Source organism: Ogataea haglerorum (assembly GCF_019207285.1).
Source record: "Ogataea haglerorum isolate 81-453-3 chromosome Unknown 81-453-3_NODE_2_length_903871_cov_94.662503, whole genome shotgun sequence".
NCBI classification, from domain to species: domain Eukaryota; kingdom Fungi; phylum Ascomycota; class Pichiomycetes; order Pichiales; family Pichiaceae; genus Ogataea; species Ogataea haglerorum.
The window spans coordinates 403,597-430,673 of record NW_025065152.1 but is presented as its reverse complement, the minus strand read 5'-3'; the positions used below and the strand labels follow the sequence as shown (position 1 = coordinate 430,673).

Here is a 27,077-nt window from a genome sequence, read left to right as displayed (position 1 = left end):
AAGTCAGATCTGCTCCGCTCATTAAATCGTGCGCCGAAATGAAGTTCACTACCAAACAAGGTCCAACCGTCGAAGCTCTCGAGGTCACTTCAATAGAGGACCAACCTAACAAGAAATCCAAGTTCGTCACAGATGGTCAGACGGTTCGAAGGTTACGTCGTCGTCACATCGACCTCATCAGTATCGGTGGATCTGTCGGCACAGCAATGTTTGTCACTATTGGAGCCTCCTTGTCCACAGGTGGACCAGGAAACCTTTTGGTTGCATTCGTGCTCCATGCTTTTGTGATGTACATCGTCACTGTCTCGATAGGAGAAGTTGTCTGTTACCTTCCTGTTGACTCGCCTTTCATCACGCACGCTGGACGTTTCGTTGATCCTGCCCTGGAGGCCTGCTTTGGATATAACTTTTACCTTCTCATGGCTCTCTATGTTCCGTTCGAAGTGACTTCCGTCAATAGTATGATACATTTCTGGACAGAAGACTATTCGGCAGCTGCATCGATTGTTCCAATGATTGTTTCCTACGTCATACTGAACATCTTTGCTGTGAGGTGGTATGGGGAATCTGAGTTTTTCTTATCGATCGGGAAGGTCATCCTTGCAGTTGGACTAATGCTATTCACCCTCGTTACGATGTTGGGCGGAAACCCTCGCCATGATAGATACGGTTTCCGTAATTTTGGAAGCTACAATGACGCTTTCCCTAAGTATCTTGGAAACAGAGCAAACGCTTTCTGGTCAGCATACGCAAAGGCAGTGTTCAGCGAGGCTGCTCCAGAGTATTTGGGTATGGTTGCAGGTGAGGCTGAAAACCCAAGGAAAACCATGTCAGTCGCATTCAAAAGTATTATTTTCAGATTGATTTTCTTCTACGTTTTTGGATCGCTTTGTGTGGGCATCGTCCTGAAACACAATGATCCTACATTGGTCAAAGCTGTTGCAGAAGGCGCCGCTGGTGCTAATGTGTCACCTTATGTCATTGCAATGAGAAACTTGAACATCAAGGTGTTGCCTCATATTGTCAATGTTCTGTGTATGCTGTCCTCCTACTCAGCTGGAAACTCATACATGTATTGCGGGTCCAGATCCTTGTTTGCCCTAGCCAAGAGAGGGCTTGCTCCCAAATTTTTTAGCATTACGACAGCGAACGGGGTTCCAATTGTGGGTTTGGCGCTGTCAACTTGTTTCGCCTGCTTATCGCTTCTACAACTTGGAAGCTCGGCTTCCGTTGCTCTGAACTGGCTGATTAATTTGACAACAGGTTCCCAAGTTCTAAACTACTTCTACATGATGATTGTTTACCTTGGTTTTTACAGAGCCTGTAAGGCTCAGGGCTTGGATCGGTATTCTCTACCTTTGCAAACCTGGGTCACCAAATTGCAACCATATCCCGCTATTTTTGGGCTTATCGTCACATTCTTGATCATCACTTTCCTAGGGACATTTGCTTTCATTCCTTCCTTTGATGTCGATTCGTTCCTTTATTACTACTTAATGGTCTTCCTAAATATTGCAATTTTTGTGGGCTGGAAGATTTTCATGAAAACCAAGTTAGTTGATCCTGCCACAGCTGACTTGACTACTGGGTTGAAAGAAATAGAAGACCACGAGGAAGAATATTATGAAAGAGTGCAAAACTCCAAGATCAAGCCTGACAGTAGGTTCGATAAGCTGCTGTCCTGGCTTCTCTAAACTTCTAGCTTTGTATAAAGAAAAAAACTATGGAAATTCCAGTTACAGTATTTAAAAATAACTCAAAGTAATGGATCAATGGGTTGAGACGTCCTTAAAAAATCGACTACATAAAACCTGTAAGATTAAAGGGTTAAAGCAAGTAGCATTGGCTGGCCAGTGCACGATCTGTGAGAATTGTCATTTGAATGCGCAATTCAATCCAATAAAGGTTGGGAAATGCTGTTTTCTTGAGCCGTTTGTGACAATTGACTCTTCGAAAGCTGAAGTGAGATTAGGGTCCTACACACGAATCGGCTCCAGAAGTATCATTCGATCGGGCGCAACAGTAGGTAGCAGAGTGGATATAGGGTCCGGATGTATTTTGGAACCCGGATGTGTTATCAGAGACTGCTGTGTAATTGAAGACCACGTTAGAATTCCAGCAAACTACTTAGTACCTCCCTTTACGAGGTTGACCAAAGAAACCGACATCCTGAGAGAGTACGAATTGTCTCCAAGTTATAGGCAAATCAATGAGGACAAACTTCGTATTTTGCAAGCGGTTGGTGTCAGGGTAGAAAATAATAGAAATTGAGGGAAGCCTGCTCTAGAAAAAATTTGTAACAGAAAACTCATCAACACCAGCAATGTCGGTCGATTTTAACGCTTTGGCTCAACAGTTTTGCAGCTTCTACTATGATCAATTTGACAAGGACAGATCTCAGCTGGGAAACCTTTATGTAAGTGTTTGTTAGCCACATTTGTTGGCATTTCAATTCAAGGCTAACGACGTTTAGAGAGACCACTCCATGCTCACTTTTGAGTCTTCCCAGATCCAGGGTGCTCGCAACATCATTGAAAAGCTCACATCCCTTGGTTTCAACAAGGTGGCTCACAGAATATCCACCCTTGATGCTCAACCTGCATCCGAAAATGGAGATGTTCTGGTTATGGTTACTGGTGAGCTTCTGATTGATGACGAACAAAATACCCAAAGATATTCTCAAGTCTTTCACCTCATTCCAGATGCAGGCTCTTACTATGTCCTGAATGATATTTTCAGACTCAATTACGCGTGAAGAACAAACAACTAACAGTTTGGCTTGTTCGGTCTGCGCTGAGACTTGATAGTAATTGGCTTTAAAGCGACATTAGATGCTCTCTAGTTTGTTTGCAGAGTAAAAGCTACCTCACATCTGTACATTTATGTTGTTGGTGTTGGTGTGTAGTGATGTGTATAAATGTACTGGATTGCTTAGTCGCGAAGTAAAATAATATGGACGTGCCACCTGTTCCAAGCCATGTAAGTATATTTGCATATTTCTAACGTTTTAGAGACCAAACCGAGATACCGACGTGCCTAAGATCCCAACCTCGCGCCCAAGAAGGTTGGAATCCCCTGATTTGTCCGAACTCGAAACTCCAGCGGTTCCTTCCACGAGGCCAAAGCCAAAGGACGGTGGAGACACAAAGAGCAGCAAAACTCCCTCTGGCGCTGACACTCCGTCACTACCAGCTGTTCCAGCAACAAGACCACGAAAAGCAGCCACTCTGGACACCATCAAAACCGATGCCACTCTCGAGCTTCTTCCTGGAACGCCAACGTACCAAAATGTCTTGGACATATACACCCAGAGTCCAGAACAAATGAAGGAAGGAATAATTGACAACGTTCCGGAAGATAACGAGCATGGCCAGATTGACAAAGTTGACGATGGTTTGAAAGGTACGGAATTGTACGAGACAACGAATGAAATTGAATCTTTGGAGCCTGTTCCGTCACTCCCAGCACAAACAAATGAGACCCCAAACGTACCGTCCGTGGATGAGAACAGGAACTCGACTACTGAATTGGCAGAGTCTGTTGATAGTCATTCAGAAGAGACTAAGGGCGAGTTATCGCCTGAAGAATCTTCTGTCACGAAAGAAAAAAGCAATTCCACTCCCAATGAACCTGAACCACCCAAGGACAGAGACTCTACACCGAGTGAAGGCAACCAAATATCTGAATCAAACCTCTCAATACCTGATCCTGCTTCAAATCCAAGCAGCTTGGAGCCCGCCAGTGACTCCATCTCGAAAAAGTCATCCGATGTAACTTTGGGTGTTTTGCCCCGGAGCTCAGCAGAATACCATAAGCCTGCAGTTCCCAAGAAGCCGTCGTCTAAAATTGCAGCTTTTCAGCAAATGCTTGCTGAAAGACAGCAGCAAGACATGGGGATGTTTAAATCAAGACCTCCTGTTCCAGCTAAGAGGCCTTCTCAGGGAGCTGAGCCTTCTGAGCCTTCTGAGACCGGTTCTCAGCATACGAGAAAGCCTTTGATTGGGTTTTCTTTACCGGGCGTAGCATTTCCTGGAATGCCTCTGCCAGGAATCTCCTTCACGGAGCCTGAACGTGATCAGGTTACTGATCACGTTGCGGATGTGAGGAAAGGGAGGACCAAAGGGCCAAGGGGGCGCAAACTACCATCTCGTGTGAAGGACAGCGTACAAGTCAACGATGAGACGCTTGGAAATAGACTTAACATCACTGTGACAACTTCCTGGAGTATTGACTTGAGGAAACGTGCAAAGTCTGATGATGAGCTACAAAATGATGAGCTACAAAATGATACTCTGCCTTCCATCGATGAAGACAAAAACGGAGATGGCTCAACTTCTGAAGCTCAAGGAACAGAAAAGCTAGAGGGGGATCCACACGAGAACATTCTTGACGAAGAATTCATTGAGGTTATGAACGAAGATAGGCCAAATCTGAAAGCTGACGGTTTGGTAAGCGGAACCATAAAAGAGCCGGTTTCTCCACCTTCCGAGGAACTTGGCTCAAAAAATGATGAACCTATCTCCGATTTGGAGGCACTTGCACCAATCACGTCGAACTCGCAAGACGTTGAATATTCTCTCGAAAAATGAGTCTCGATTGTGAGCTGCATATGATGGAATCTTCCACATCTGAAATTTTTCGGTATTTTCATGCAAGTTCAATAAACAAATAAATAAATAGATACGTTGGAAAAGTTTCAGAATTCACCAAACATGAAATACGCTTTCTTGCTGTCGCTCCTCGTTGGTTCTACAGCGGCATCACTGCCGGCTATCAATGTAACCGGAAATGCCTTTTTAAACTCCGAAACGGGCGAAAGGTTTTATATAAGGGGTGTTGATTATCAACCCGGTGGATCTTCTAACCTAACTGATCCCCTGGCAGATGTTGATGTGTGTTCAAGAGATATCCCTTACTTCAAGGACCTTGGTCTGAATACCATTCGAGTCTACTCGGTGGACAATACGTTGAGCCACTCTGAGTGTATGGAGAAGCTTGCAGATGCAGGAATTTACTTGATCTTGGATGTCACTACTCCTGGAACATCAATATCGAGAAGCGACCCTAACTGTTCTTACAATGCAGACTTTTTGCAAAACATTTTTGCCACAGTCGATGCCTTCGCTAACTATACTAATGTCCTGGGCTTTTTTGCAGGAAATGAGGTTGTCAACAATGAAGACGTTCTGTTTACTGCTCCATACATCAAGGCTACTGTTAGAGATCTCAAAAAGTACATTAAGGCAAGAGATTATAGACAGATCCCTGTGGGTTACTCAGCTGCGGATGTTGCTTCGGTGAGGCTAGAACTAGCAGAGTATTTGAATTGCGGAAACGATTCAACTGCCAGGATTGATATGCTTGGCATAAACGACTATTCTTGGTGCGGTCACTCCTCCTTCACTCAGTCAGGATATTCAGAGAAAGTGAAAATGTACTCCGGATTCTCTGTTCCTATGTTCCTTTCCGAGTACGGTTGCAATACCCAGGGTACCAGAGAGTTTACCGAGGTTGCTTCTATTTATTCTACTCAGATGTCTTCGGTTTTTTCTGGAGGACTGGTCTATGAGTATTCTCAAGAAGACTCAGACTATGGGCTTGTCAAGATTGACGGAGATTCTGTCTCCCCCCTGGAAGACTATAACAATCTGAGATCTATGCTGAATTCTACATCTGACCCCCAAGGAACTGGAGGGTATTCTACGTCTTACAAGCCTTCAAAGTGCCCGACTGATTGGAATTTCACAATCACAGTCCCAGATACACCAGAGGATGCCCAAACTTACTTTGACAATGGTGCAGGTGCAGGTTATGGATTCGAGGCCGAAACGCAAGAGTCTTGCGACAATGACGATCTTTCTAGTGTCAGTTCTCAATCTGTTACTTCAGCGGTCTCCTCTACTGCTTCGTCATCATCAACTAAGCCATCTTCCTCTTCTTCGTCCTCTTCTACAACCTCCTCCTCGTCATCGAAAGGTGTCGGTGGCCAAGTGCAAGCAGGCACATTCTTCTCTGTTTTCATGATATTGTCTGCTTTGCTAATTCAATAGACATTCACAACAATCTTTTTTCTACTACACTCAATTATATATATTTAAGGTCCAAATTTATTACTGAAAAAAAAAAAAAAATTTCAAAAAGATTATAGCCCCTTATGATTAGAGGATATTGCTTGTCACAGAGGCCAGTCTTATGGCCTCGCAGGGGCTATGCAAGTAAATCAAAGGAGCTCCAAAAGTCTTCCCGAAAGAAAAAGATAAGACGCAAGCAAGAGATCGATAAATTACGCGAAAGAATCAGATTAAGCTCTCATAGAAACGTTCATAATCACTCCACGAACTTGGAAGATGCGTCTAAATATAATCCACTGCCCAAGTACTGCTCACCAAACTCGGAGATTCCCGGTTTATGTCATAACCTAGATAGAGTATTATTTTCGCCAGGCGTGCACTATATGCAGGATCCCAGAACGAGAAAGTACAATTTCTCCCCTGACTTGAAGGAAATACCAAGTATAGACGACTTCAGGTTTGACCTTATTGCAGGTTTTGTTCCGCCAAACAAAGATCCTCTGATGGTGAAAATTGGAGAGGAGATCAATGCGTCATCAAATGAAAACCAAAAGAGCATCAAGTATTTTTCTTCTACTTCATCGATGACGAATACGTTGAAACATTTTCACATGTTACTCAGTAACTACCGTCCATGTCATACAAGCAATTTTTCGAAGGAATTTTCGTCGACGACAGAATTCTCAAAAAGTACGCGATGTGCCGCTTTCACTGTAGTTGCTCCCAAAGGCGGCGGAATTTTATCTGTGGATGCGGATAGATCTACGGATACCGAGATTGCACTCTCGTTGCTTGGGCATGAACTCGAGCTTATGTTGACCGCCGAAACGAAGGAGTTTCAGAAATTCTTAAAACACTCTGACTCAGAGGAAGCTCCAGCTCCTCTGCCCAATAATTATCAGTACGCCAGAATCGGCAGTTTCTTAATGAGATCGCAATCTGATGCCAAAAGTGATATGCTACCGGGCACAGGCATCTTTGATCTCAAAACTCGTGCCGTTTGTGCAGTGAGACATGATATCAACTATAATAACTATCATCTCACAAATTATGAGATCGTCAGAAATACCGGACTTTACGAAAGTTTTGAGCGCGAACTTTTTGATCTGGTTAGAACAGGTTTATGGAAATACAGCATGCAAGCGCGCATTGGTAACATGGATGGTATTTTCATCGCATACCATAATATGCGAAGATTCTTCGGCTTCCAATATTTGCCTACAACAGAAATTGACCATATATTCCATGGGTACGATGGTCCTCGAAAGTCGAAACAGAATTATGATGATGTGGTCAACGATTTTGGTAACCATTGGCAAACAAAAAGAGAAGCTTTGTCTTCTTTCATGGCCGACTTTGAATTCCGTGTTTCCATGGAAATGTGGCAAGCCGTTTTAGATCTTGTTACGAAAGAGACGAACCATAGGCCATTCCGCTTGATCACAAAATGCGACAGAAATATCCTTGGAACCTATTTAGATGTTGTTGCTACCGTCGTGGACGAAGACATGCTCAAAAATCTCAGTACGCTTGGCGATGATATTGTAACACTTGATAAGGAGGATTTGGCCGCCACGCAGAAAGACGAGCTGCCAATGGAACGTATCATTAGACTGGCAGAGTCAAGGTCTCTTCAACACAAGCGAATGCTATCGCTAAATAAGGACATTCTCGATTCTACCCTTGGTGACCCAAGCAAATGTTTGATGTTCAGAATCACAGCGACACATTATTTCAACGGAAAACTATTCCGTGGCAAATATCCTACGCCCCCTCTTGATATTTTGGATGAACACCAACACAATACTTGGGAAGTGAGATATAACATCAACCGTATTTACAATCGGAGGAAAATAAGACGCTGCTATAATAGATATGTTACCGAGGCAGCCTCGAGCTTGCAGGATCATCCTGTAAACCGGGAGAACACTGAAAAGGCTTATATGGACCAGAAGGCATCTCCTCTACAACGTCTTCTACGTGCCTATAGTGCCAAATCCGAAAAGAGGAAGAAACTTTATGGGGCTAATCAATAGAATGTACATAGCTTACAAAGAAAAACTACACCTAGAGAACGACCAAAAACTTGCCCTTGTCGCAAAAGTTTGATGAGCTCCACAATTCAGAGTCGGAAGAGATCACGTCGCCTGGATGGAACTTCGACTGGTGTGTATTATTTGTGTTTTTGGGAACGAGCTTCAGTTTTTGATCTGCATTGGGCTCATTGAATTCATCAATCCTAGGAACAATGAGTTTTCGGAGATTTGCCAAAGCTATGTTTTCGGGAACCACAATTGCAAAAATGTCATCTTTGTAGTAAAATTTCAGTTTGATTTTGTTTACCGAATCCGATGCTTGCTCGCTTGGGGTATTTAAACTGGTATTCGAAACGTAATGAATGCCATTGTTTGCAGGATTTGAGATTACTCTCATAGATGATGACGATGACGACACTGAGGATATCCGTCGCTGCTGCTGTTGCATCTGTATGCTGTTTGAGCGATTGATTGCATTTGTTCTTTCGTAATGTGACAATCTATCTTGTTGATACTGTGAGTTTCTTGTGCTGTGTTGAGGAGGGCCTTCTGAAGAGTCGCTTTTATTTAGAATTATCATGTTGGGAGGAGTCCTCATGGGCTGAATAGGTATTTTCTGAATTCCTTCGGTATTGGCGAACTCCTGATCACCATCAAATATCTCGAAGAAAGAATTCACTAGCACACTCTTGGAGATATAATCCGGAAGTTGGATCAATCCTTTGAGATAAACATCTAAGTCAACAAGGCGCTTGTGACAAAGGCTTTCACTGACTTCCATCAAGGGCCCAGGAATGAACGGGATAATTCTGTCTCTCTTATCTTTCGTGTCATATTTTCCTCCTTCCTTGGGCCATGTACTGAGTACATTTTGATGGAAATTGAAGAAGTCTTCGTAGTAGCGACAGAGGCTTCTCACGACTCCATTGTTGAAGATCACTCTAACCAGGTACCAGTACTTCCCGTTAGTGCAAGAAAATGATTCTATGTTTACGTCGATTGCATAGGTAGGCATGGGCTCCGTGGCTCGATTTCTGTTAGTGGAAGAGTTCCTAGATATTTCATTTCGTTGAGCGGCCATTCCAACCGTTCTTGCGCTTGCTTTGTGGCGGTTCTTAATTGCTTTCCATTCTTCAATTGTGGGTATTCTTTCTCTGTCGATAATTTCTTTTGCTGAACCCGAATACGGCACTTTGGATGTGATATCGAAAAGCTGGACATAGCTGACGGGAACCAGTCCGGGTTCGCCTATTTTGTCAAAAAACTTTCCTATGAACCACTCATACTCGTGATGAGCACAAATGATAATACTGTCTCCAGCTGACACGTCAAGCTCATCTTGTCTTTCTGCTTTGAAATCGTAGAGTAATCTTCCGTAAAGTGATGGCTGAGGAGAGACCTTTTTCTTGACGCTTGTTGTGGGTGAGAAGTTCGTTGTAACCATAGGACTTGCATTGGCACTGGACGAAGGACTTTCACCAGTCGGTTTGTGCGTTTTGTCAAAAAACTTGAAGTGTGAGGCAGGAACTCTACCCTTAATATTTCTCACAGGATCATGTGCTTCAACGTAAGTATCGTTGTGATCAACTTGCTGATCCACGTAAAAAAAATCGCCAGATTTAAAGCTTAGTTCACCAGGTACCTGGGCTACATAAGAACTCATTGCCTGAATGACTTTGGTGGGAGCATTTAGTGAATTTGACAAACGACCGGATCCTAAGCCAGCATTCATAGATACTGTTGAGGAGGTGGATGAGACCCGGCTCACTGACGCTTTGTCTTTTCGATCTTTGGAACTTCTTTTAAAGAATCCAGACATTCTTTTGCGATTACTTGAGATATTAGGAGTTGATGTACCAGCTTTCTCTGAAGTATCTCAATTTAATTAATGTGGTGCGAGTACTTAGTCGATTTGTTGTCTCTTATTTTAATGATTGTATAGTTTAAATCAATATTTCTCTTTCGAACACGCTAATTTTAACCTGAGACACTTTTCTCCATAATATCGTAGGCATTAGAAAAAAACCGAAAGGGGAAATTTAGAGAGCGGAGTACGTCAGACTGTGTAGACGCGTCGTAAGAGTTACATCATCTATATATCATTTTATAAACTTAATTTGGTAAACGAGTCATTAATTTTCCACAGGATCTCGTCCCAAGAGTCCTCCTGCAGTTTGCTTTTGCGATAAATATCCAACAGATTCTTAGTTCTGATACCTTGAGATGTGTCGTCGTTCATCACCAGTAAAAAGTCATACGTCAATGCCAGCCTCAAAAGCTCCAGCTCATCTTGAGGCATCCGCTGTAGAGTGATCTTGGAAACTGATAATTTGATTTCGTTGAGCAATTTCATATTTGGCAGCTCTAAGATGTCGCTTGTATTTTCAAATTCATCATCTTGCAAATTGGGCTGCTCATAAACAGATTCGCTTGAGGCCTCGGAGATTGATTTTTCAGTCGATGAAAATTCTGAGTTCGATCCATTCGACCCGTTCAATTGCCGCGTCTGATCCAGATCCTGTAAGTAATGGAGTCCTATTGCGCCGCCAGGGTGTCGATCGCCAAATCTTTTTTGTCTCACCTCTAAGTCCTTGATATGTAATTCTGAGAGGGCAATACTAACTCCGTCCAGTAATGTGAGGCATATGGTGGTGGTTATTGTAGGTGCCTGGAGACCATAGAGGTTTTTTTCTGAGACCTTGGGTGGCAGCTCTGCATAAAAAAGAGCTTTGACCTTTGGATGTTTCGATAAGGCAGACACTTTTGTGCATGTAACCAACACAACAGGAACTGAAGCTGGCACATATTCAAGTAAAGTGGTAAGCTCTGGAGAGTTTCCAGATGCCGATATAATGATCAAAGAGTCGTGGTGATCTTCTCTAATTATTCCCAAATCGCCATGTAAGGCTTCTGATGGGTGCAGTAAGGCAGAGTGAACACTCAGAGAATTTAATGTAGCCACAGTTTTGCCAGCAATCTTATACGATTTTCCTATTCCGCTGACAACGACCTTTCCGCCCTGATTCAACGAATTGTTCAATATCTTGAGAGCGGCCTTCATATGGTCTCGAGACCATTTTGAATTGCGATATTGGCCAACAAGGTATGATATGGCTCGGTTTTGACTAGCTAAAATCGAATCAACTCTTTTGACAGCATCTTCCAGCAGTGGTGATGCATCGTCTTCTATGTGAAAGGATAGCTCTGAACCTCTCCTAATCATAGCAACATTGATAAATTAAAAAAAAATTAGTAAAGTGTGGCTTTTGCATTAACCGCAATTTTCTGGATGTCAAAACGAGTGACGAAAGGAGTCGTGAAAAGGACCCTAGAATTTCAGTGAAGTCGACGCCGACTTGGTCAATCACCACAGGTCCTCTTGATAACGCCCATTCAGTTTGAGTTGTTTGAGCGTCTTTGACGCCTCTTCCTCACTAATGCCCTTTCGTTGCATTATTATCTGTCTGATCAGTTTGCTCATCTTTGATAATTTGATGGCATCTCCACAAACATAGAAGTACGCTCCTTGCTCAAGCAACTCATGAATCTCTTTTGAGCGTTGTAGGATGATATCTTGAACGTATGTCTTGCGAATAGGATCCTCTCTAGATAAAGCAAAATGAACAGACAATTTCGATCCTAAAGCTTTGCTATATTCTGGCCATTCATTGGGGTAGAGAATATCAGACTCATCTCTGCATCCATAAAAAAGAAGCATCTTTCCAATATTATGTGTAGCAGACAAGGCTATGCGGTGTTGGACAAATCCTCTAAACGGCGCAATACCAGTTCCCACGCATACCATTATCATTGGTCTATCTCCATTAAGAGGCGGCTTGAAACCAGATTTCCTAACAAAAACTGGAGCTGTCTGCCCTTGCTCCGACTCCGGGAAACAAATGCTTTCGATGTAGTTTGAACAAACACCATAGAATATTTTATCTTTGAGTTGCTCCCTCTGGCATTTCACGGTGAGATGAGCTTCGTCCGGATAAAGTAGTTCTGACGATGCTATTGAGTAATATCTTGGTTCTAGCTTACCCAATGATTCAAGAAGAAAACAAAATGGGACATCGGGCCAAGGATGACCGTCGGAAGCCTCTAGCGCTGCTTCCCACAAGGTTAATCGTTTGTCGACGACTTCTTTTGTAAATGATTCTCTAGAGGAGAGTATCAGAAGGCGATCCTTAGATATGTCGGAGGGTGCGAAGTTTGCCAATGTCTGCAGCATTTGAGAGGATATAGCCGAGTTGATGTTCAAATAGTGTTCAACTATGGCTTTGTAAGTCGTCGGAGATGGGATCCAGAGTGGAAATTCCGATCTCAATTGAATAACTTGTTCTGCTTTTTGTCCTAGACAGAATACGAACATGAATCTTGACACGTCTTCTGGCCGATTTGTAGGATAGACCCCAAGGTGATCTCCTGCTTTATACTTCATTCTACATCCTTCTAAGCTGACTTCACAATGAAACTGGCATCTCTGTCCATTAGTGAACTTTTGCGAGTTGACAAACCGTGCTCTGAACGGTTTCGCAATATGGTATGGAGGTTTATCGAGTGCATTCAAATCTCGCAAAGAAGATACTATTTCTCCATTAGCATGCCTTCTTGGTGAAACCTCAGATACAAGGATTGTTGGCCTATAAATTCGCGCTTTTGAAGGCTCCCATCTGAAGTATTCAGCTAAGGTCGGCATGAACTGGTTTTTCCATCGTATGTAGTCTTCCAATAATTCTCCTTTTTCATCATTTCCTTCACCATAGTCAAGTAAAGTGGAGCCCAGCTGACTGAGACAATTCTTAAAGTCTCTGGAAGCTCCCTGATAAATATCGAAAGCAGCATTTCCTAAGCCAAATAGACCATAACGGAGGCTCTTCAAATGTTGTCTATTCTCGGAGCATAGTTCTGAAAGATACTTGAATGTTTTGGATGCATTATCACACTGCTCTCCCTCACCATAAGAAGAAACAAAGAATATTATGGTTGTCTTTTGTGCGCTGTCAATGAGTAAACTGAAATCATAACTGTCTATAGCATCAACAAGAATCTTCTTATTGTACTTCTCTAGCAGCTCGTTGGCAAATTGGAAAGCCAATTTTTTGGCCGAACCTGTCTGGGAACCATATAAGATTGTCAGCATGTCTGAGCTATCTGAGCTACAGTAATTTGAAACTGTATTTCGATCATCGCGGGCTCCGATGATTTCCATCGTAACGAAATATCATGAATATATTTCTCTAGCCTAAGGCAGTGAAAAGCTTGAAGATCTTTTCGTTGGAAAAGAAAGGCTTTTGGTGAAAATATAACTGTAACCGAACCTTGTGGTATCTCTATACAAGACCTGGAGGCGTGTTAACATTTCGACTATAGCAAACATTTGAACTCCGTCTTTTGTTTCACCCTTTCTGTTTGAATCTAGGCACTATATCAATCCCATCGAAGTTCCTGAGTGAATGAAGAAGAGGGTGCACCCTTGACCTTGACTACTAGATAAAAAAGGACTGAATGCTCTTTTCTAGTACTTCTAATTGCTGTTATGTACTTTGGTTCTCGATTAAGCTTTGATTCCATTAAGAGTAGTGATTGGCTGTCCTTACGACGTGAGACGAGAGGTGAACAACAGTAGACGATCTTCTGACAATGCCCTTTCATATAATACGATAATGATTAATCTTTTACTCTGATTAACCTCTATATCATCAGTTTTTAGTAAAAAGCTCCTGGTCGGCTGCAATAGCAGCTCTGTATGCGTCCTTGTTGTCTGCAAATTCTAACAAATATTCCAATTCGAGCTCATGCACTTGACTTCCGAGCATCACGACGGAGTGGAGTGGCTCACCCGCATCGTATTCTGCAAGCTCTTGAAGGGTGGCAGCCTTGAAGGACTGTGTAGGAGACCCTAAACGTGATACGGCAACACAAGGAGTCTGCGGTGTATATGCTCTTTCTTTCCTCTTCTCTTCAACTTCCAGCAATTGTTGACAGCACGTGGCCACAGACATGTATCTAGGAGGTTCATATACAAGTCTTCCTTTCATCAACTCATCGAAATTAGGCTCCTTGACTTTGATGTCTAGTAAGAGCAGTGTGTGCAGTCCAATCTTTCTATTCTCCATTATTTTGTGATAGAATGAGTCGGGTCTCCAGTTCTCAGTAAAAAAGACAATGGAGACTGCCTGTCCAAATGTGTACAGCTGGAGCCCACATGCCCCGACTGCATTCATCACTGAGGCATTGTGGATCGCCTCCACTTTGATACCCAGTTTCCTGGCTCTTATCACCAGGTCGGTGTGTGTTGTAGCACCAAACACATCTCCTACCACAAGGAAAGCAATATCGTCTTCTTGCGCATTTTCCAATATCTGATCTGATCCACTTTCAACTAGCTCTCTGTCAGCAAGAATCACGTCTCTTCCGTAAAATTCCTCCAACGATTCTTTATCAGCAGCCATAAGAATGGACGTGTAAGCTTCCAAATACACACGTTTGCACCGTTTCACTATCTCCAATCCTCTCACCGTAATGTCAGTCGCGTGCGATAATCCTAGGCCTACGAGGTACAACATCACGGGTCTTTAATTATTTGATATTTTTTAAATTTTTTTTTATCAATTAACCGGGCAGTGTCTAGATATATTTTGAAGTCTTGGTATGTCTGAAAATACCCCATTGCTATCAAGCAACAATGAACGTCCCTCAAAGCCAACATGGAAACGCTACCGTCTAGATGTATATATTCCAATGGTTCTAATTGCAAGTTTCATCTTTGCAGCCTTTCTCACTTTTGCTCTAAGAGTCAAACCGCAATTAGGCGATATAGTTGCCCAAGGTACTGATTTTGATTCAGATGAGATTAAGTTTTTGGGCGTGGAAGATGATGGTGGCATACTTCTGGAAGTGAAGGGAGCAAACTATAATAATTACAGTCGTATTGAGGATCCTATAAGTAGGGCTTACTTCAGATTTGGGGGATTTACAATTCGGAAGCTAAACCTCGCTGTTGACGACCTGGAGATGGTGGTTTTTGATGAATCCAAAGGAGATTACAAGAAGATGGGCACTGTGCAAATCGCTCCATTTAGAGTGAGAATAACCGATATGACGCAATCCGATCTGGCACTATTTGTTAAAGTATACCCCAAAGCTGAAGGCGTTCTGGGTGTGATCAAGAGAATTATACTCTCGGGCGACGCAACGTTACGACTTCAGGGAAATGCAAGCGTAAAGATACTTGTTTTGAATGGGTACATTCCGGTGTCCAATCTTATTATACCTTTGGATTTACTTATATGATTCAACCTGGAGGCAGCTGAGAAGCGTCAACAACGTCAGACGCATCTTTGGTTGGATCAGTGCCATTCTCGGAGGAGAAGGCCTCTAGTGGTGTTCTTGGAAGAGCCATCATTCCCGATCTGGCAATTTCAAGAATTCCAAATGGCTGCACCAGGGCGATATAAGCACTCACCCTGCTTGGCTTAGCACATAGTTCAACCACGCAATTTCTGTCCGACACATCAACAACCTTGCCACCGAATTGTTTGGTCAAAGTAGTAATAGCATCAAGATGCTCGTATTTTTGTCTCAATGCTTGAGAAGGAGGCAAGTTATTAGGGTGAAATTGAGACTTGTGCAAATCCTCAGGGATCTCATCCACTTGCTCATTGTGATGAGCAATCAGCTCTTGGAAGTATTCAGAGCCTAGAAGCGAGATTCTCGCTAATAAAAGCTCCCTCTTGATGATCTCTGTGTTAGAGTAGTCTAACACAGCGTATACAGGCACCAAGTCTTCGATTTGGCGTCTTGCTTGTTCAATCACCGCGTCTTGACCATCCAGAACGATAGTCATACGACTCAGATCCTTAACCTCAGTGTTGCAAACAACTAATGAGTCAATGTTGAATCCTCTGGCAGCGAGTGTTCCAGAGACCAGCGACAGCACTCCTGGCTCATTTTGGACCAAGCAGTTCAGCACATGCTGGTTCTTCGGAGCCTTGGATGGAAGTGGGGTCTCGTAAATAATAGAAGAGACGGCTGCACCAGCGGACCAGTTTGGAGCATCAAGAGTAGGCAGATGCGGTCTTTTTTTGTTTCTGTGCAGATTTTTGTAAGCCAATGCCGACGTGGAAGAACTGTTGTTCCTTGCCAGTGTCAGCACACGGCCAACATAGGCTCTGCTAACTTTTATACTCAGCATTAAAATATTATCTCCAAATGAATCACTTCCAAAAAAACAATTCCGTCACCGGTGCGGTGAAATACTAAATTTTTTACGCCGGTCGTCGCAACAATATTAATTGTATTTTACCTATTCGGCACCAGTGGTACGCCAATCGAGAAGCTCCCTCTCTAACAGTAGAGCTTTTTCTCTCGAGTCATCGAGCTCCCGCAATGCTCGTTTTGCACGAAGAGTGGCTTCATATTCCTTCTGCTGCAAAACCTCCAAACTGGAATCAAGCCTCGTCACCGTTTCCTCCAAGTTCTTAATATCATCCTTGTAACGTTCAATAGTAGAAGTCTGGATCTCATTCCGATGCTCGTAATCCTTGACCAAGCGCTCAAGATTGTAGAACTTTTGGTCTTTTTCACGCTTGGTAGCATTATGCAAATATATTTTTTCCTCCAGTTCTTGAACTCTAGCAGTCCAGTGATTCCGTTCAGACTCCATCTCCTTCTGATGGTCCAATATCATGTCGTCAAGCTTTGTTTTCAGCTGCTTGTTGAATTTGGTCAGAGCTTTGTTTTCCTCAATCACCATCAGTGAGTCTCTTTGAAGATCAGCCATTTGGGCTTCGTATTCTTGCAGTTTCCCTTCATGCTGCTGAAGTCTCTCTTTCAGATCCATTGCCTCCCGGCTTGTCTTCTCTAGTTCCCCACGGAGTTGAACCACTGTAGCTGCATTCTCTGCATCATCCTTGGCCTTAGCAAGGTATTTATCAAATTCTGCAGTGATTTCTGAAACTTTCACCTCGAGCTCACGCTTTGACTCTAGCAAGTTATCCCTCTCTTGCAGAAGATCCTCGTTTGAGGTCTTGAGGGCCTTGACTTGTGATGTAAGAGTTTCCATTCGCATTAAGTGTTCTTGTCTTTCCGTTGTGAGCTTGTCATTTTTGTACATCGTCTCCGTAAGGGCTCTTTTAAATTGTTCATTTTCTTTCAACAGCTCGCTGTTACTGAACTTGATAGTACGAACTTCTTTCTTCGAACTTTCAAGTTGCATGGTGACATTCTTGATCTGTTTGTTCAGTTCTGTCTCTTTGTCCATAAGCCGCAACAAATCGTCATTCAACAACTTAATTTCTCGGTCTTTTGAGTCCGCTTGATTAGAAGATGAGGACAATCTAAGCTCTTCCGCATTTTCGTGCTTGTCTTTGAGGGCATCGTACATCTCTTGAAGCTTTCTCAGCTCAAATACTTTGTCGGATAGATCTCTTTCAAGATCTCTGATTTGAGTGTTAAGCTTAGCCACCGTAAGATCTGAATTACGGTATTCTTGTTGTGCCTTAGCAAGCATTTGCTTCGTCTGGCTCAGTTCATTTCTCAAAAGTTCCTCAGCGCGTTTGACGGTCTGGACAGCGACCTCGGCTGCCTCAATCTTGCTATAGTAGTTTTCGGCCCTTGTCTTATAGAAATCCAAAGATTCTTGCAAAGACTGGTTCTTGTTTGTCAAAATTTGCAGCTTCGAGTTCAATTGGATAGATTGTTCTTGCTGTGCAAATTTTGCAGCATTGCTCATTTGCAACCTTCTTAGTTTTGTTTGAGACTCGTTGAGCATTGAGCTCAACCTCAGATTTTCTTGCTTGAATATCACCGGATCTTTTTCAGGAGCCTCAATATTAGTTTGGCTATCAAACTCTTGGGTGCGATCTTTCAATGGACCTGATCTTGAGATCTTGAGTTTATCTTCCAGGGACTGTAACTTGATTTCTGCAAGTTGGTATTTCGACTTGTAGTCCTCTTCCAACCGTTCTAATCCTCTTGACTCACGAGAGTTATTCTTGTAATAAAGAAGCTCTTTTTGCAAGTCAATGTTCAGTTTTTCAAGACGTTTATTAGCAGCTCGTTCGGCTAAAAGCTCGTCAGACAAATCACCGGGAACTATGTCCTTGCCAGAAGCTAGCTTCTTGAGTTGAGCTCTTAGTTGCCTGTTTTCATATGCCTCCGAGGCAAGTCGAGTTTGGAGAAGTTCTATATCTGCAGTTTCCTGCAGTTCTGGCCTACTGGATGATTTCAACTGATATTCTGCCAGTTTAACATCTAGACCTTTCTTGATCTTATTCAAATGATTGATTTCAGAGTTGGCATTCTTGAGTTCCTGAGATAGTCTCATCGAGTCCCTTTTTCCAACTTCCACCTCTATCTTCATTTCTTCCAATGCCTTCTTCAGATCCTTGATTTCTCTATCATATTTCTGCTTACCACGGTCAAAGTTAATCTCGTCAGAAATCTTTGCCTCCAAAAGAGCTTTTACTTCTCCATAATCATGCTGCAATTGCTTGTACTTATTTTGAAGCTCGAGATACATGATTTTTGCCTTTCCCGTCTCTGCTTTGTGGTCTTCTTCCTTTTGCATAGCTTTGTTCAAGACTGACCGTTCTTGTTCTTGTTCTTGTTTCTGGAGACTTTTCTGCAAAGCATCAACTTCATTCAGTATGTCTTTGCGCTGTTGATGGCTTTCGAGTAATTCATCGTCCTAGATTGGTTAATTATCTGTTTTCAAAACGAAAGGAGAAAGAACTTTATATGTCCAGTCGTAAGTTTCGAACGTACCTTCTGCTTAAGCTTCTTGCTCATGTCTGTGTTTGCATTTTCAAGTGCTGCTTCGAGTTGTTTGATCCGTTCATCCTTCTCCATTGAAGAGTTTTTCAGAGACTCGATTTCCTCCCGAAGGCAGTTTGCATCTTTACTGTTTGCTTCCAACTCCTCTGTAAGAGCGTCAATTCTCTCAAGGAGCCGCCTTTTTTCTTGCTCTATTGTTATTTGAGAAGCTTTATAATTATCCTGAAGCAACTGCAAATTCGCGTCTTTGTCCTTCAATTGGTTTTCAAGCTTGAGATGATTAATCTTTAACGTTTCCAAATGTTTAGATTTCTCTGACAGTAATTTCCTATCAACCTCAATTGCTCCCGTTACTGACGCGAGGTCTTCCAGGAGTTTATCTTTTGTTCGTGTCTCCATTTCCTTTTCTGCTTTAAGAACATTAATCTTTTTCTCCAGTGCCTGTATTTTTTGATTAAAGAAGGATTGGGAGGAATCAGAATCTGCCAGTAGAGGCTTTAATTGAGAAACGATTTTGAACCATGGATTGTCAGAGACGGTGTTGTACACGATGAAATTTTTTGCTATAATACGAGATGCTTGCATCTTTGCTAGTTGAGCTTTAGTTCTTTTTCTCAGTATCGCTCCTCGGACAACGGCATTTAACTGAGAAACTATTGTTGACAGCCTTCTTGTCTTTTCTTTCTCCAGCTTTGCAAGGACTCCGTTACGGAAGAACAGCTTAGTTGTACCAATCTTGTAAACATCAGGATTCAGATGCAAATCTTTGAGAATAATTTCACAGGTGTCTTTGCTCCTTCTTCTCAAGCTTCTAGAAGAAACTGTACTTTTGGCCAAAAGCCAATAAGTTTCAGCAAACTGGTCGAATTCGATCCTATTAGGATATCCGGATCTGGCTATACGAATGCCTTCCAAGACACCATTGCATCTAAGTTGCTCGAGAACAAGCCTTTTATCGAACTCTCCTGGCATTTTGTTTGTGTTGGGCAAAATGCACCTCACAAAGTGAGGATGAGTGGCAGACAGTTGGCTCATCAAGTCGTTGAGCTGTTCCTTATGCCTTTGGGCGACAGTTCTGAAACGGCCACCTCTTCTTTGACCTCCTTTGACTGGAGAATTTGTCAGGTCAGTTTCAATAGAGGCATCAAACAAACCTTTGACAAATGCATCCTTGGATCCTGACAGAATTTCAACAAGAGTGTTACTAAGCGGGTCTTTGTTCTTGTCAAGCCAGCCATCCACAGAATACTCAACCGTCCCAGCATAATGCTGAACAACGAATGCATCTCTAAGTTTGCTTGGCTTGTACCTAGAATTCTGATTCGTTTTTGAGTCTAGCTCTCGGTGCAGCTTTTCAAGGAAAGAGGCATCTGACCCTTTAGGAACAACGCACTCCTCGTTCAAAAGAGAGAATATCCCAATCTTGTTGGAGGAAGTACCTTCAATAAGTTCGATTGTGGGCTTAAGCTCGTGACCAAAGTCGACGTAGTTCCAACTGATACCTTCCCGCAGATATTCGCTTTGCTCCAAGACAAACATATGGTGGTTGAAGAACTGCTGTAACTTTTCATTGGTATAGTTGATGCATAGTTGCTCAAAGGAATTTCTGTCAAAGATCTCAAACCCTGCAATGTCAAGGATGCCCACAAAATTTTGTGCCTCTATTGATAACAGAGAGTTACTGTTGAAATTGTCGTTGATCTTATTCGCCAAAAACTGGAACAAACGTTCGTATAATGACTTCGAAAGCGCATCGACGGTAAATTTAGCTTGAGAGGCTGTACGTTGCTGAGTGACAAGTTCTCTCCCAGCTTTAACTCTAGACGTTAGCAAAGCGGTTCTTAGTTCATTTTCTGACACTCCAAGGAGCTCGGAAACTGTATTAATGGGAGCGTCGTCGCTGAACTGAGCTTGACTGTCGTCTTTACCTCTGTTTTTGAATGTGAGATTTCCTAGGTGCAAAATAATGGCAATGATCTTAAAGATGTGGCCTTTTTCTTCCTTGCTGAATTTCATGACCTCCAAAGCTTTCTGAAGTTTAGAGTATTCCTCTTTATCATTTATACCAGCGACGGCATGGTTTGTATCCTTGAGGTAACCATACTGTTGGAATGAACGGATTAATTTAAGCTTTTTGAGTTCGCTCTCAGACGCACCTTTGAGGAATTGATAAAATACATGATAATTTCTTTCTTTTTTGTCTTGAAGCACAACCCGCGATTTTTCAAGTAGGTACCAGTCTATATGAGCGCCGACCAATCGTCTTGTAGAGTGTTGAATATGGATCTTGATAAATTTACCAAATCTTGAGGAGTTGATATTTTTCACGGTCTGAGCATTACCGAAACTTTCAAGAATTGGGTTGGCTTCCAAAATCTGGCTTTCAAAACTGGAGTGTGTAGAGTTATTGTTGTCAGTGGAAACAACGGCGAGAAGGTATTGAATCACTTTCTTTGTGGTCTCTGTTTTGCCGGCTCCAGACTCTCCAGTGACCAGAATGCTCTGATCCTTCCCGTCCGTGATCAAGTTTTGGAAGGCTTCCTCACTAATAGCGAAAATGTGCGGTTTGCGGCTGGTCAGCTTCTGGTCTTTCTCGGATGAAACATTCTTGTCCGGCTTGAAATTCTTATACATGCTAACATAGCTCTTATCGTAGATATCCAACTCCTTGTAGGGATTGACTGCAACTAAAAACAAACCGGAACAGGTGTAGATAGAGTCCTCTTTATAGCGTAACATAAGGTTGTTCACAACTGAAGGTTCGCTGAGATACGTCATGGAAGCCATATCCTCACACTTATCAAACTGTGGAGGATTGCAACGCTCAATCTTGTCGACATCCAAGATGATGGGGGTTTCCGGTGAATTCTCAGGTCTCACTTTGACCTGTTTTCCGTCACTTATTGTCTCGATGATATGCCCTTTCACAAATGTCTGTTGCGGGTCTGGCAACCAGACTAGGCCATCAACTAGCAAGCCATCGTCAACCATAAAAATAAGCGATAGACAGATCAGACCTGGTAAATGTTACTGATGTGTTGCGAGTAATATAAACAATATCTATAATCTCTGAATTTGTTTATTTATTTCCATATAGGTACTTATTCAACTTCACAGCCGTAAGTCAGATCCACTCCACCCAGACGCCAAAATGGTTCAAGGTGTATTCGATTTTCTGCTTGGAAGTAAAAATGAAATGATCTGATTGGCCGGGTTGGGAATTTTAAAACCACACCATACATTATTTACTGGTCGTCGTTCATCTATCTAACTGGTAGTATTCCTTTCCTGATTTGATGTTTTTTCAGTCTTCTATAAAGAGAAGTAGACAGAGAATCTTCTAACAATTCGCATACAAATTCTTACAGGGTTTCAAGAATTGTGCTTAGTATATTAGATACTGTAAACTTCGTCTGCTTTGTGTTTTCTAGGATTTTTCCCCTCGCGTAACTGGCAATGCCAGGATCTAGTTTGCGCTGAATAACTCCTCCTTCAAATCAATTCCTAACTCTTCTCTGACATCCTTGAGCTCATCGAGGTAGGCTTGATATTGTTCTTTGTTTTCAACTTTGTGTTTCAAGCCCTCGAAAACTCTAACGGCAGTAGCGTAGTCATTGACTCTTCTGCAGGCTCTCAAAGCTTTTTCGATGACAGCTGGAGATGGCACCAGGTCATAGGAGAAACAATTGTTTAGGACTCTTTGAACTTCGAAAAGGTCGTAAGCTTCATCGAACTCCTTCTCGTATCTGATGGAGAACTCCTCAAAGGTTTCTTCGTGGTGGTCAGAAGAGTACTTTCTGATGTTCATAAATTGGACTGGTCTCATTGGTCTAGCTTTCGAGACAAGACACACATTTCTAGTGATTAATCTGCTGTTTTGTCTCAATGCACCTTGAATAACGTTCGAAATCATTGTGTTTCGTATTCTATGAATTTTCTAAAATATTTCCGCTGCTAAACTACAGTTGAAATTAACACTTTGATAATTGGACAAAAACTTCTACATAATAAAAAGTTTTCAGAACCACGCCAGCACCGAATTCTCGTGTTTATGTAAGCACAAAAATATGTTGTGAACGGTAATCGGGATGAATGCCTGATACCTAAGAATATGACTCACTGCTTTTATATGCCGACTATCTGTGCTTTTCCTTCCAAAATCCGTCTTCTTTAATTTTCATGTTTTTCAGCAGAGCAGACCACCTACGTGATCGGGCGGCTATAAAAAGATGTGGTCTTTTCGTTAGCGTACTAATCAGCAATTTATGATCGTAGCCCTCTTTCCACGAATCGGTAATGAGCTTGTCGATCAATACTTCTGCTGCTCTTCTTCCTCGCTGATATTTGGCGTAGTTAATTGAGTTAGGAACCAGCTTCAATGCCAATTTCTCGAGATACCTGTAAATTTTGAGTTTTTCTGAAAAGTTGAACTCTGACTCCATAATGCAGATCATCATCTGATGAATCAGAGCAGGCGGTATATCCGTACTATAATCAATGTAATATTTCTCAAGCACTTTGTCAATTAGATGTGGATTGGTTGAGAGTAAGGAATGCACCATCCGCATTTTGGCATGCACGGTAGCTTGCAATCGAACTTGTTCCAAAGCGTCCTCGCGCGACACCATACTGTTGGTTTTTACATGATCAGAACAATCGGTGATATAGCCCTCGTTTTCTAGTTTTGAGCACACAAGCTTCAGCTTTTCCAGCCCAATTTCTTCTTGATCATCTTTAATGTATCTATAACGTGGGACGTAGCCTGTCAAGAGGTTTTCGGCTAAGCCATCAACTGTGGAGTCCATGACTTTGATCAAACTTCGCCGAGTGTTTGAATCTGTAGCTTGAAAATTCAGTGACTTGTAGAGTGTATAATTGTCAAGAATTGAGCTAGTCTCCACAAAAGAATCCCAATTCATAGGACCTTTATCCAAAACGAGACGAAACAGTATGTCAATCGTAAAGCTTGCCCCCCGAACTTTTTTGTGAACTTTTTGGTGAGTGTAGCTCTTTTCTGTGAATAAGCTATCAACGTAGTTGCCGATAATGTATGAAATGCTATCGTTGTCCAGTTTCTTCAGTTGTCTGCGTATAATGATTAAGTGCTCGGAACCAAATGGCACGACTTTGGGAACTTTCGAACCCAATATGTAGAAGTTAGCAACTCTCTTTTCGTTTTCTGGTGGTAAGTCTTTCACTTTATCCAGTGGTTTGGCAAACAGATCGCCAAGTATTCTTTTTCTTTCTCTATCAGGAGCTTCTGGCCGGAGTGTTATGAACCAACGTAAAACTAAATTCATCAAGAGAAGTCCATACGAATTGCTTTGATGCTCAAGTATTGCAACAAGATGTTTTAGATGAGAGCTGCTGGGTGAAACTTTGGCGGAACAAGCTCCAAAAGTGGTCATATACCAAATCACGGTAGAGGGCAATTTATCTGCGAATTCAAGGAGCATTTTTAGTAATTGCAGCCAATCATCTGTCGAGTTGACATGCTTTGTAGTCACGCGCTTGATAATATTTTGGAGGATAGCTTGCCTATCCTTTTCGTCACATATGCATGTTCCAAGAGCGAAAATTCTTTGCAATTCCTTGGCATCTCCTGCTACCTTTGAGAGTTCAGTTAAAAATATTCTCTGCATCGATGGGGGCAACTTGGAAAAGGCTTCGTCCGTGATATGTTTACTGAAGTACCTATGTTGAAAGAACTGTCCCTGAAGCCACATATCTGGTGATTTGCAAAACTCCCAAAGCTCTTGTAATTGTTTTTCGTTTAGTATGAGCTTATCCAGAATGATTCTCACGTCATTTACTGTAATATGGAGCATCAGGAAGGACTCAAAAAAGGCGCTTGAAAAGTAGCGACATCTCGTGTCCTTCTCCATATGCGGTACACATGCCAGAATAAAAAACCCAACGCTGTCAGGGGCGTTAGCAAAAAGTTGCTCGAAGGTCTCTGCCACACGAAAGAACTCTTTGACCTGAAGTTTGGGATCAGGCACATTTTCTTTAATGTTTCGAATCAGAAGCTTCAGCTTGGTACTTTCAATTATATCACTCCCATCTTGGTTACTAATCCGTTCCAGGTGGAGTTGCAATATTTCAAAGGGATAATCCGTTTCCAAATATCTGTCCTCCAACTGGTTCGCAAGCTCTAAATCAACCAGTAGATCTTTTCTGTCTATTTGAAGAAGTATCCGTGGGTTTGAAAGTTCACGCACAAGATGCCTAAGAAATTCTTTTCTTGACCAGTCTGAATCGAATTGCTGGACCAAGAGTGCGTTAATATAATCTAAAAAGTCTTTGAAACTCATATCTGCCCCGTTGAGTAAGATAGAAGCATTGGTAAACCATCTGGTCCTCAGCAAGAATTCTAGTATTGTTGGAAGTTCGTCTATAGTTCCATTGACAACATATGAACTCAGAAGAGTAACGTGATGAGGCCTCAAAGTGTCCTTACTTCGTTTCCAAGTTCCGATATATGTATTCTTGGTATATGGTCTAGAGTTTAGTATTCTGATGTCGGCCGTCTTACGAAGATTCAGATACTCGTATTCATTCCTATTACTTGTGTGTTTCGCCGTATGTTCCACATCTGCTCCCTGATCGGAGAGGTACATTTCTATGCTCGAGAATGTTGGCTCGACAATACGTCGCACGTAGTTCCCAAAAACGCTGTTGGCCCAGCTAACTTTGTCAGATCTGCCTTCACCATCTGGAACGCACTTCGGTCTGTTGTGAAGACATCTTCTGACAAATTGATGAGCCCTGCGCGCATTCATCAAGGAGTGAAAAGATCGTATATTTCCCCACATTCAAAATAATACATAGGTGTACAGGTGTTTTTAGCCATAAATCAAAAAGCTATACAATTATTTCTTTTGTCCTTGAGCTGCAACAGCAGCTGCACCAGCAGCAGCTGCCTCAGGGTCCAGATAGTAAGATGGCTTGATTGGCTTCAGATTCTGGTCCAACTCATAGACGAGAGGAATGCCAGTTGGAATGTTCAAACCAGCAATGTCCTTGTCTGATATGTTGTCCAGATGTTTGACCAAAGCTCTCAGTGAGTTTCCATGGGCAGCAATCATGACAGTCTTTCCTTCCAAAAGCTCCTTGGCAATCGTATCCTGCCAGTATGGAAGCAGTCTATCAATCACAAGTGCCAAGGACTCGGTTTTTGGCAAAACGTTAGGATCAATGTCTTTATATCTCTCGTCCCCAAATTGAGAGAATTCAGAAGAATCTTCAATTGGTGGAGGTGGAACATCATATGATCTTCTCCATGTTTGGAATTGCTCTGGACCGTACTGCGCCAAAGTTGCGGCCTTGTCCTTGCCTTGTAAAGCACCGTAATGTCTCTCGTTCAATCTCCACGATCTGACAACTGGAATGAAAAGTCTATCTGCCTTCTCCAATGCAATATTGGCAGTTTGTATGGCCCTGGTCAATTTCGAGGTGAAAAGGATATCTGGCTTCAGGCCAGATTCTTTGAGCAATTCACCAGCTCTAGCAGCCTCTTTCTCACCGACTGGAGAAAGACTCACATCGACCCAACCTGTAAATAGATTCTTTTCATTCCATTCGGATTGACCGTGTCTAACAAGGATGAGTTTTGGCATTTTAACTTAAAATTGAAAATAAATGGAAATGTAGCTCCTTTATATATCTTGTAAGTCACGTCACTGCATAGGAACTTACTATTCCGAAAATATGATGTCCCGGTTTCTCGGGGATTTTTGGTGGAAGGGTTAAAAACAATAGATAGATGGAATAGAACACTTCAATAGCAGATTGTGGGTTCGTTAGAGAACAGTAGAAGGCAATTGCTAGATCCCACTAAATTTAAAGGGAGAAACCCATATGAAAGGGAATCTAGGCCATCGTTACCAAACGAAGTAAGGGGAAAATAATGCTATCGTCAAAATAGATGACAAAAGCTGCGAGGTTCCTATCCTCTTTATCACTCTCTCTTTTCTACATACGCGAGTGATTGTCACCACAGGATCCAGAGGCTTGTTTGTGCGCTTGTACGGCGATCAAGAAGTCCTCTTAAAACCATCCTTGCACGGTTTAGTGGAAAAAAAAGGGCAAAGCACTGTTTTAAATTGTTTTTTATTATATTAGTGTTCAGAATTTAGACATTGTGTTCTTTTAGCGTAACGAGTAGTTTCACGCCCACATAATCACAATA

General features: G+C 42.3%; 16 protein-coding genes across 16 annotated transcripts; 6 read left to right on the top strand and 10 right to left on the bottom strand.

The window, feature by feature from the left end:
* Positions 1-38: 38 nt before the first annotated feature.
* Positions 39-1,694, top strand: KL911_000822 (uncharacterized protein; the record flags this gene model as incomplete). Its single annotated transcript, XM_043201119.1, has 1 exon — positions 39-1,694. One exon carries the CDS (start codon positions 39-41, stop codon positions 1,692-1,694), a length of 1,656 nt encoding a protein of 551 aa, XP_043056386.1.
* A 70-nt stretch (positions 1,695-1,764) lies between these two features.
* KL911_000821 (uncharacterized protein) lies at positions 1,765-2,271 on the top strand (the record flags this gene model as incomplete). The annotated part of the gene is made up of 1 exon (XM_043201118.1): positions 1,765-2,271. The coding sequence occupies one exon, from the start codon at positions 1,765-1,767 to the stop codon at positions 2,269-2,271; it is 507 nt and encodes a 168-aa protein (XP_043056385.1).
* Positions 2,272-2,485: 214 nt separating this feature from the next.
* KL911_000820 (uncharacterized protein) lies at positions 2,486-4,589 on the top strand (the record flags this gene model as incomplete). The annotated part of the gene is made up of 2 exons (XM_043201117.1): positions 2,486-2,751; positions 3,014-4,589. 2 exons carry the CDS (start codon positions 2,486-2,488, stop codon positions 4,587-4,589), a joined length of 1,842 nt encoding a protein of 613 aa, XP_043056384.1.
* A 123-nt stretch (positions 4,590-4,712) lies between these two features.
* Positions 4,713-6,050, top strand: KL911_000819 (uncharacterized protein; the record flags this gene model as incomplete). Its single annotated transcript, XM_043201115.1, has 1 exon — positions 4,713-6,050. The coding sequence occupies one exon, from the start codon at positions 4,713-4,715 to the stop codon at positions 6,048-6,050; it is 1,338 nt and encodes a 445-aa protein (XP_043056383.1).
* Positions 6,051-6,154: 104 nt separating this feature from the next.
* On the top strand, positions 6,155-8,107 carry KL911_000818 (uncharacterized protein; the record flags this gene model as incomplete). Its single annotated transcript, XM_043201114.1, has 1 exon — positions 6,155-8,107. One exon carries the CDS (start codon positions 6,155-6,157, stop codon positions 8,105-8,107), a length of 1,953 nt encoding a protein of 650 aa, XP_043056382.1.
* A 31-nt stretch (positions 8,108-8,138) lies between these two features.
* KL911_000817 (uncharacterized protein) lies at positions 8,139-9,926 on the bottom strand (the record flags this gene model as incomplete). Its single annotated transcript, XM_043201113.1, has 1 exon — positions 8,139-9,926. One exon carries the CDS (start codon positions 9,924-9,926, stop codon positions 8,139-8,141), a length of 1,788 nt encoding a protein of 595 aa, XP_043056381.1.
* A 285-nt stretch (positions 9,927-10,211) lies between these two features.
* Positions 10,212-11,330, bottom strand: KL911_000816 (uncharacterized protein; the record flags this gene model as incomplete). The annotated part of the gene is made up of 1 exon (XM_043201112.1): positions 10,212-11,330. The coding sequence occupies one exon, from the start codon at positions 11,328-11,330 to the stop codon at positions 10,212-10,214; it is 1,119 nt and encodes a 372-aa protein (XP_043056380.1).
* A 141-nt stretch (positions 11,331-11,471) lies between these two features.
* On the bottom strand, positions 11,472-13,319 carry KL911_000815 (uncharacterized protein; the record flags this gene model as incomplete). The annotated part of the gene is made up of 1 exon (XM_043201111.1): positions 11,472-13,319. One exon carries the CDS (start codon positions 13,317-13,319, stop codon positions 11,472-11,474), a length of 1,848 nt encoding a protein of 615 aa, XP_043056379.1.
* A 490-nt stretch (positions 13,320-13,809) lies between these two features.
* Positions 13,810-14,676, bottom strand: KL911_000814 (uncharacterized protein; the record flags this gene model as incomplete). The annotated part of the gene is made up of 1 exon (XM_043201110.1): positions 13,810-14,676. One exon carries the CDS (start codon positions 14,674-14,676, stop codon positions 13,810-13,812), a length of 867 nt encoding a protein of 288 aa, XP_043056378.1.
* Positions 14,677-14,761: 85 nt separating this feature from the next.
* KL911_000813 (uncharacterized protein) lies at positions 14,762-15,403 on the top strand (the record flags this gene model as incomplete). The annotated part of the gene is made up of 1 exon (XM_043201109.1): positions 14,762-15,403. One exon carries the CDS (start codon positions 14,762-14,764, stop codon positions 15,401-15,403), a length of 642 nt encoding a protein of 213 aa, XP_043056377.1.
* A 1-nt stretch (position 15,404) lies between these two features.
* KL911_000812 (uncharacterized protein) lies at positions 15,405-16,304 on the bottom strand (the record flags this gene model as incomplete). Its single annotated transcript, XM_043201108.1, has 1 exon — positions 15,405-16,304. One exon carries the CDS (start codon positions 16,302-16,304, stop codon positions 15,405-15,407), a length of 900 nt encoding a protein of 299 aa, XP_043056376.1.
* Positions 16,305-16,415: 111 nt separating this feature from the next.
* On the bottom strand, positions 16,416-18,680 carry KL911_000811 (uncharacterized protein; the record flags this gene model as incomplete). The annotated part of the gene is made up of 1 exon (XM_043201107.1): positions 16,416-18,680. One exon carries the CDS (start codon positions 18,678-18,680, stop codon positions 16,416-16,418), a length of 2,265 nt encoding a protein of 754 aa, XP_043056375.1.
* A 143-nt stretch (positions 18,681-18,823) lies between these two features.
* Positions 18,824-21,877, bottom strand: KL911_000810 (uncharacterized protein; the record flags this gene model as incomplete). The annotated part of the gene is made up of 1 exon (XM_043201106.1): positions 18,824-21,877. One exon carries the CDS (start codon positions 21,875-21,877, stop codon positions 18,824-18,826), a length of 3,054 nt encoding a protein of 1,017 aa, XP_043056374.1.
* A 475-nt stretch (positions 21,878-22,352) lies between these two features.
* Positions 22,353-22,799, bottom strand: KL911_000809 (uncharacterized protein; the record flags this gene model as incomplete). Its single annotated transcript, XM_043201104.1, has 1 exon — positions 22,353-22,799. The coding sequence occupies one exon, from the start codon at positions 22,797-22,799 to the stop codon at positions 22,353-22,355; it is 447 nt and encodes a 148-aa protein (XP_043056373.1).
* Positions 22,800-23,022: 223 nt separating this feature from the next.
* Positions 23,023-25,668, bottom strand: KL911_000808 (uncharacterized protein; the record flags this gene model as incomplete). Its single annotated transcript, XM_043201103.1, has 1 exon — positions 23,023-25,668. The coding sequence occupies one exon, from the start codon at positions 25,666-25,668 to the stop codon at positions 23,023-23,025; it is 2,646 nt and encodes an 881-aa protein (XP_043056372.1).
* Positions 25,669-25,758: 90 nt separating this feature from the next.
* Positions 25,759-26,505, bottom strand: KL911_000807 (uncharacterized protein; the record flags this gene model as incomplete). The annotated part of the gene is made up of 1 exon (XM_043201102.1): positions 25,759-26,505. The coding sequence occupies one exon, from the start codon at positions 26,503-26,505 to the stop codon at positions 25,759-25,761; it is 747 nt and encodes a 248-aa protein (XP_043056371.1).
* Positions 26,506-27,077: the final 572 nt, after the last annotated feature.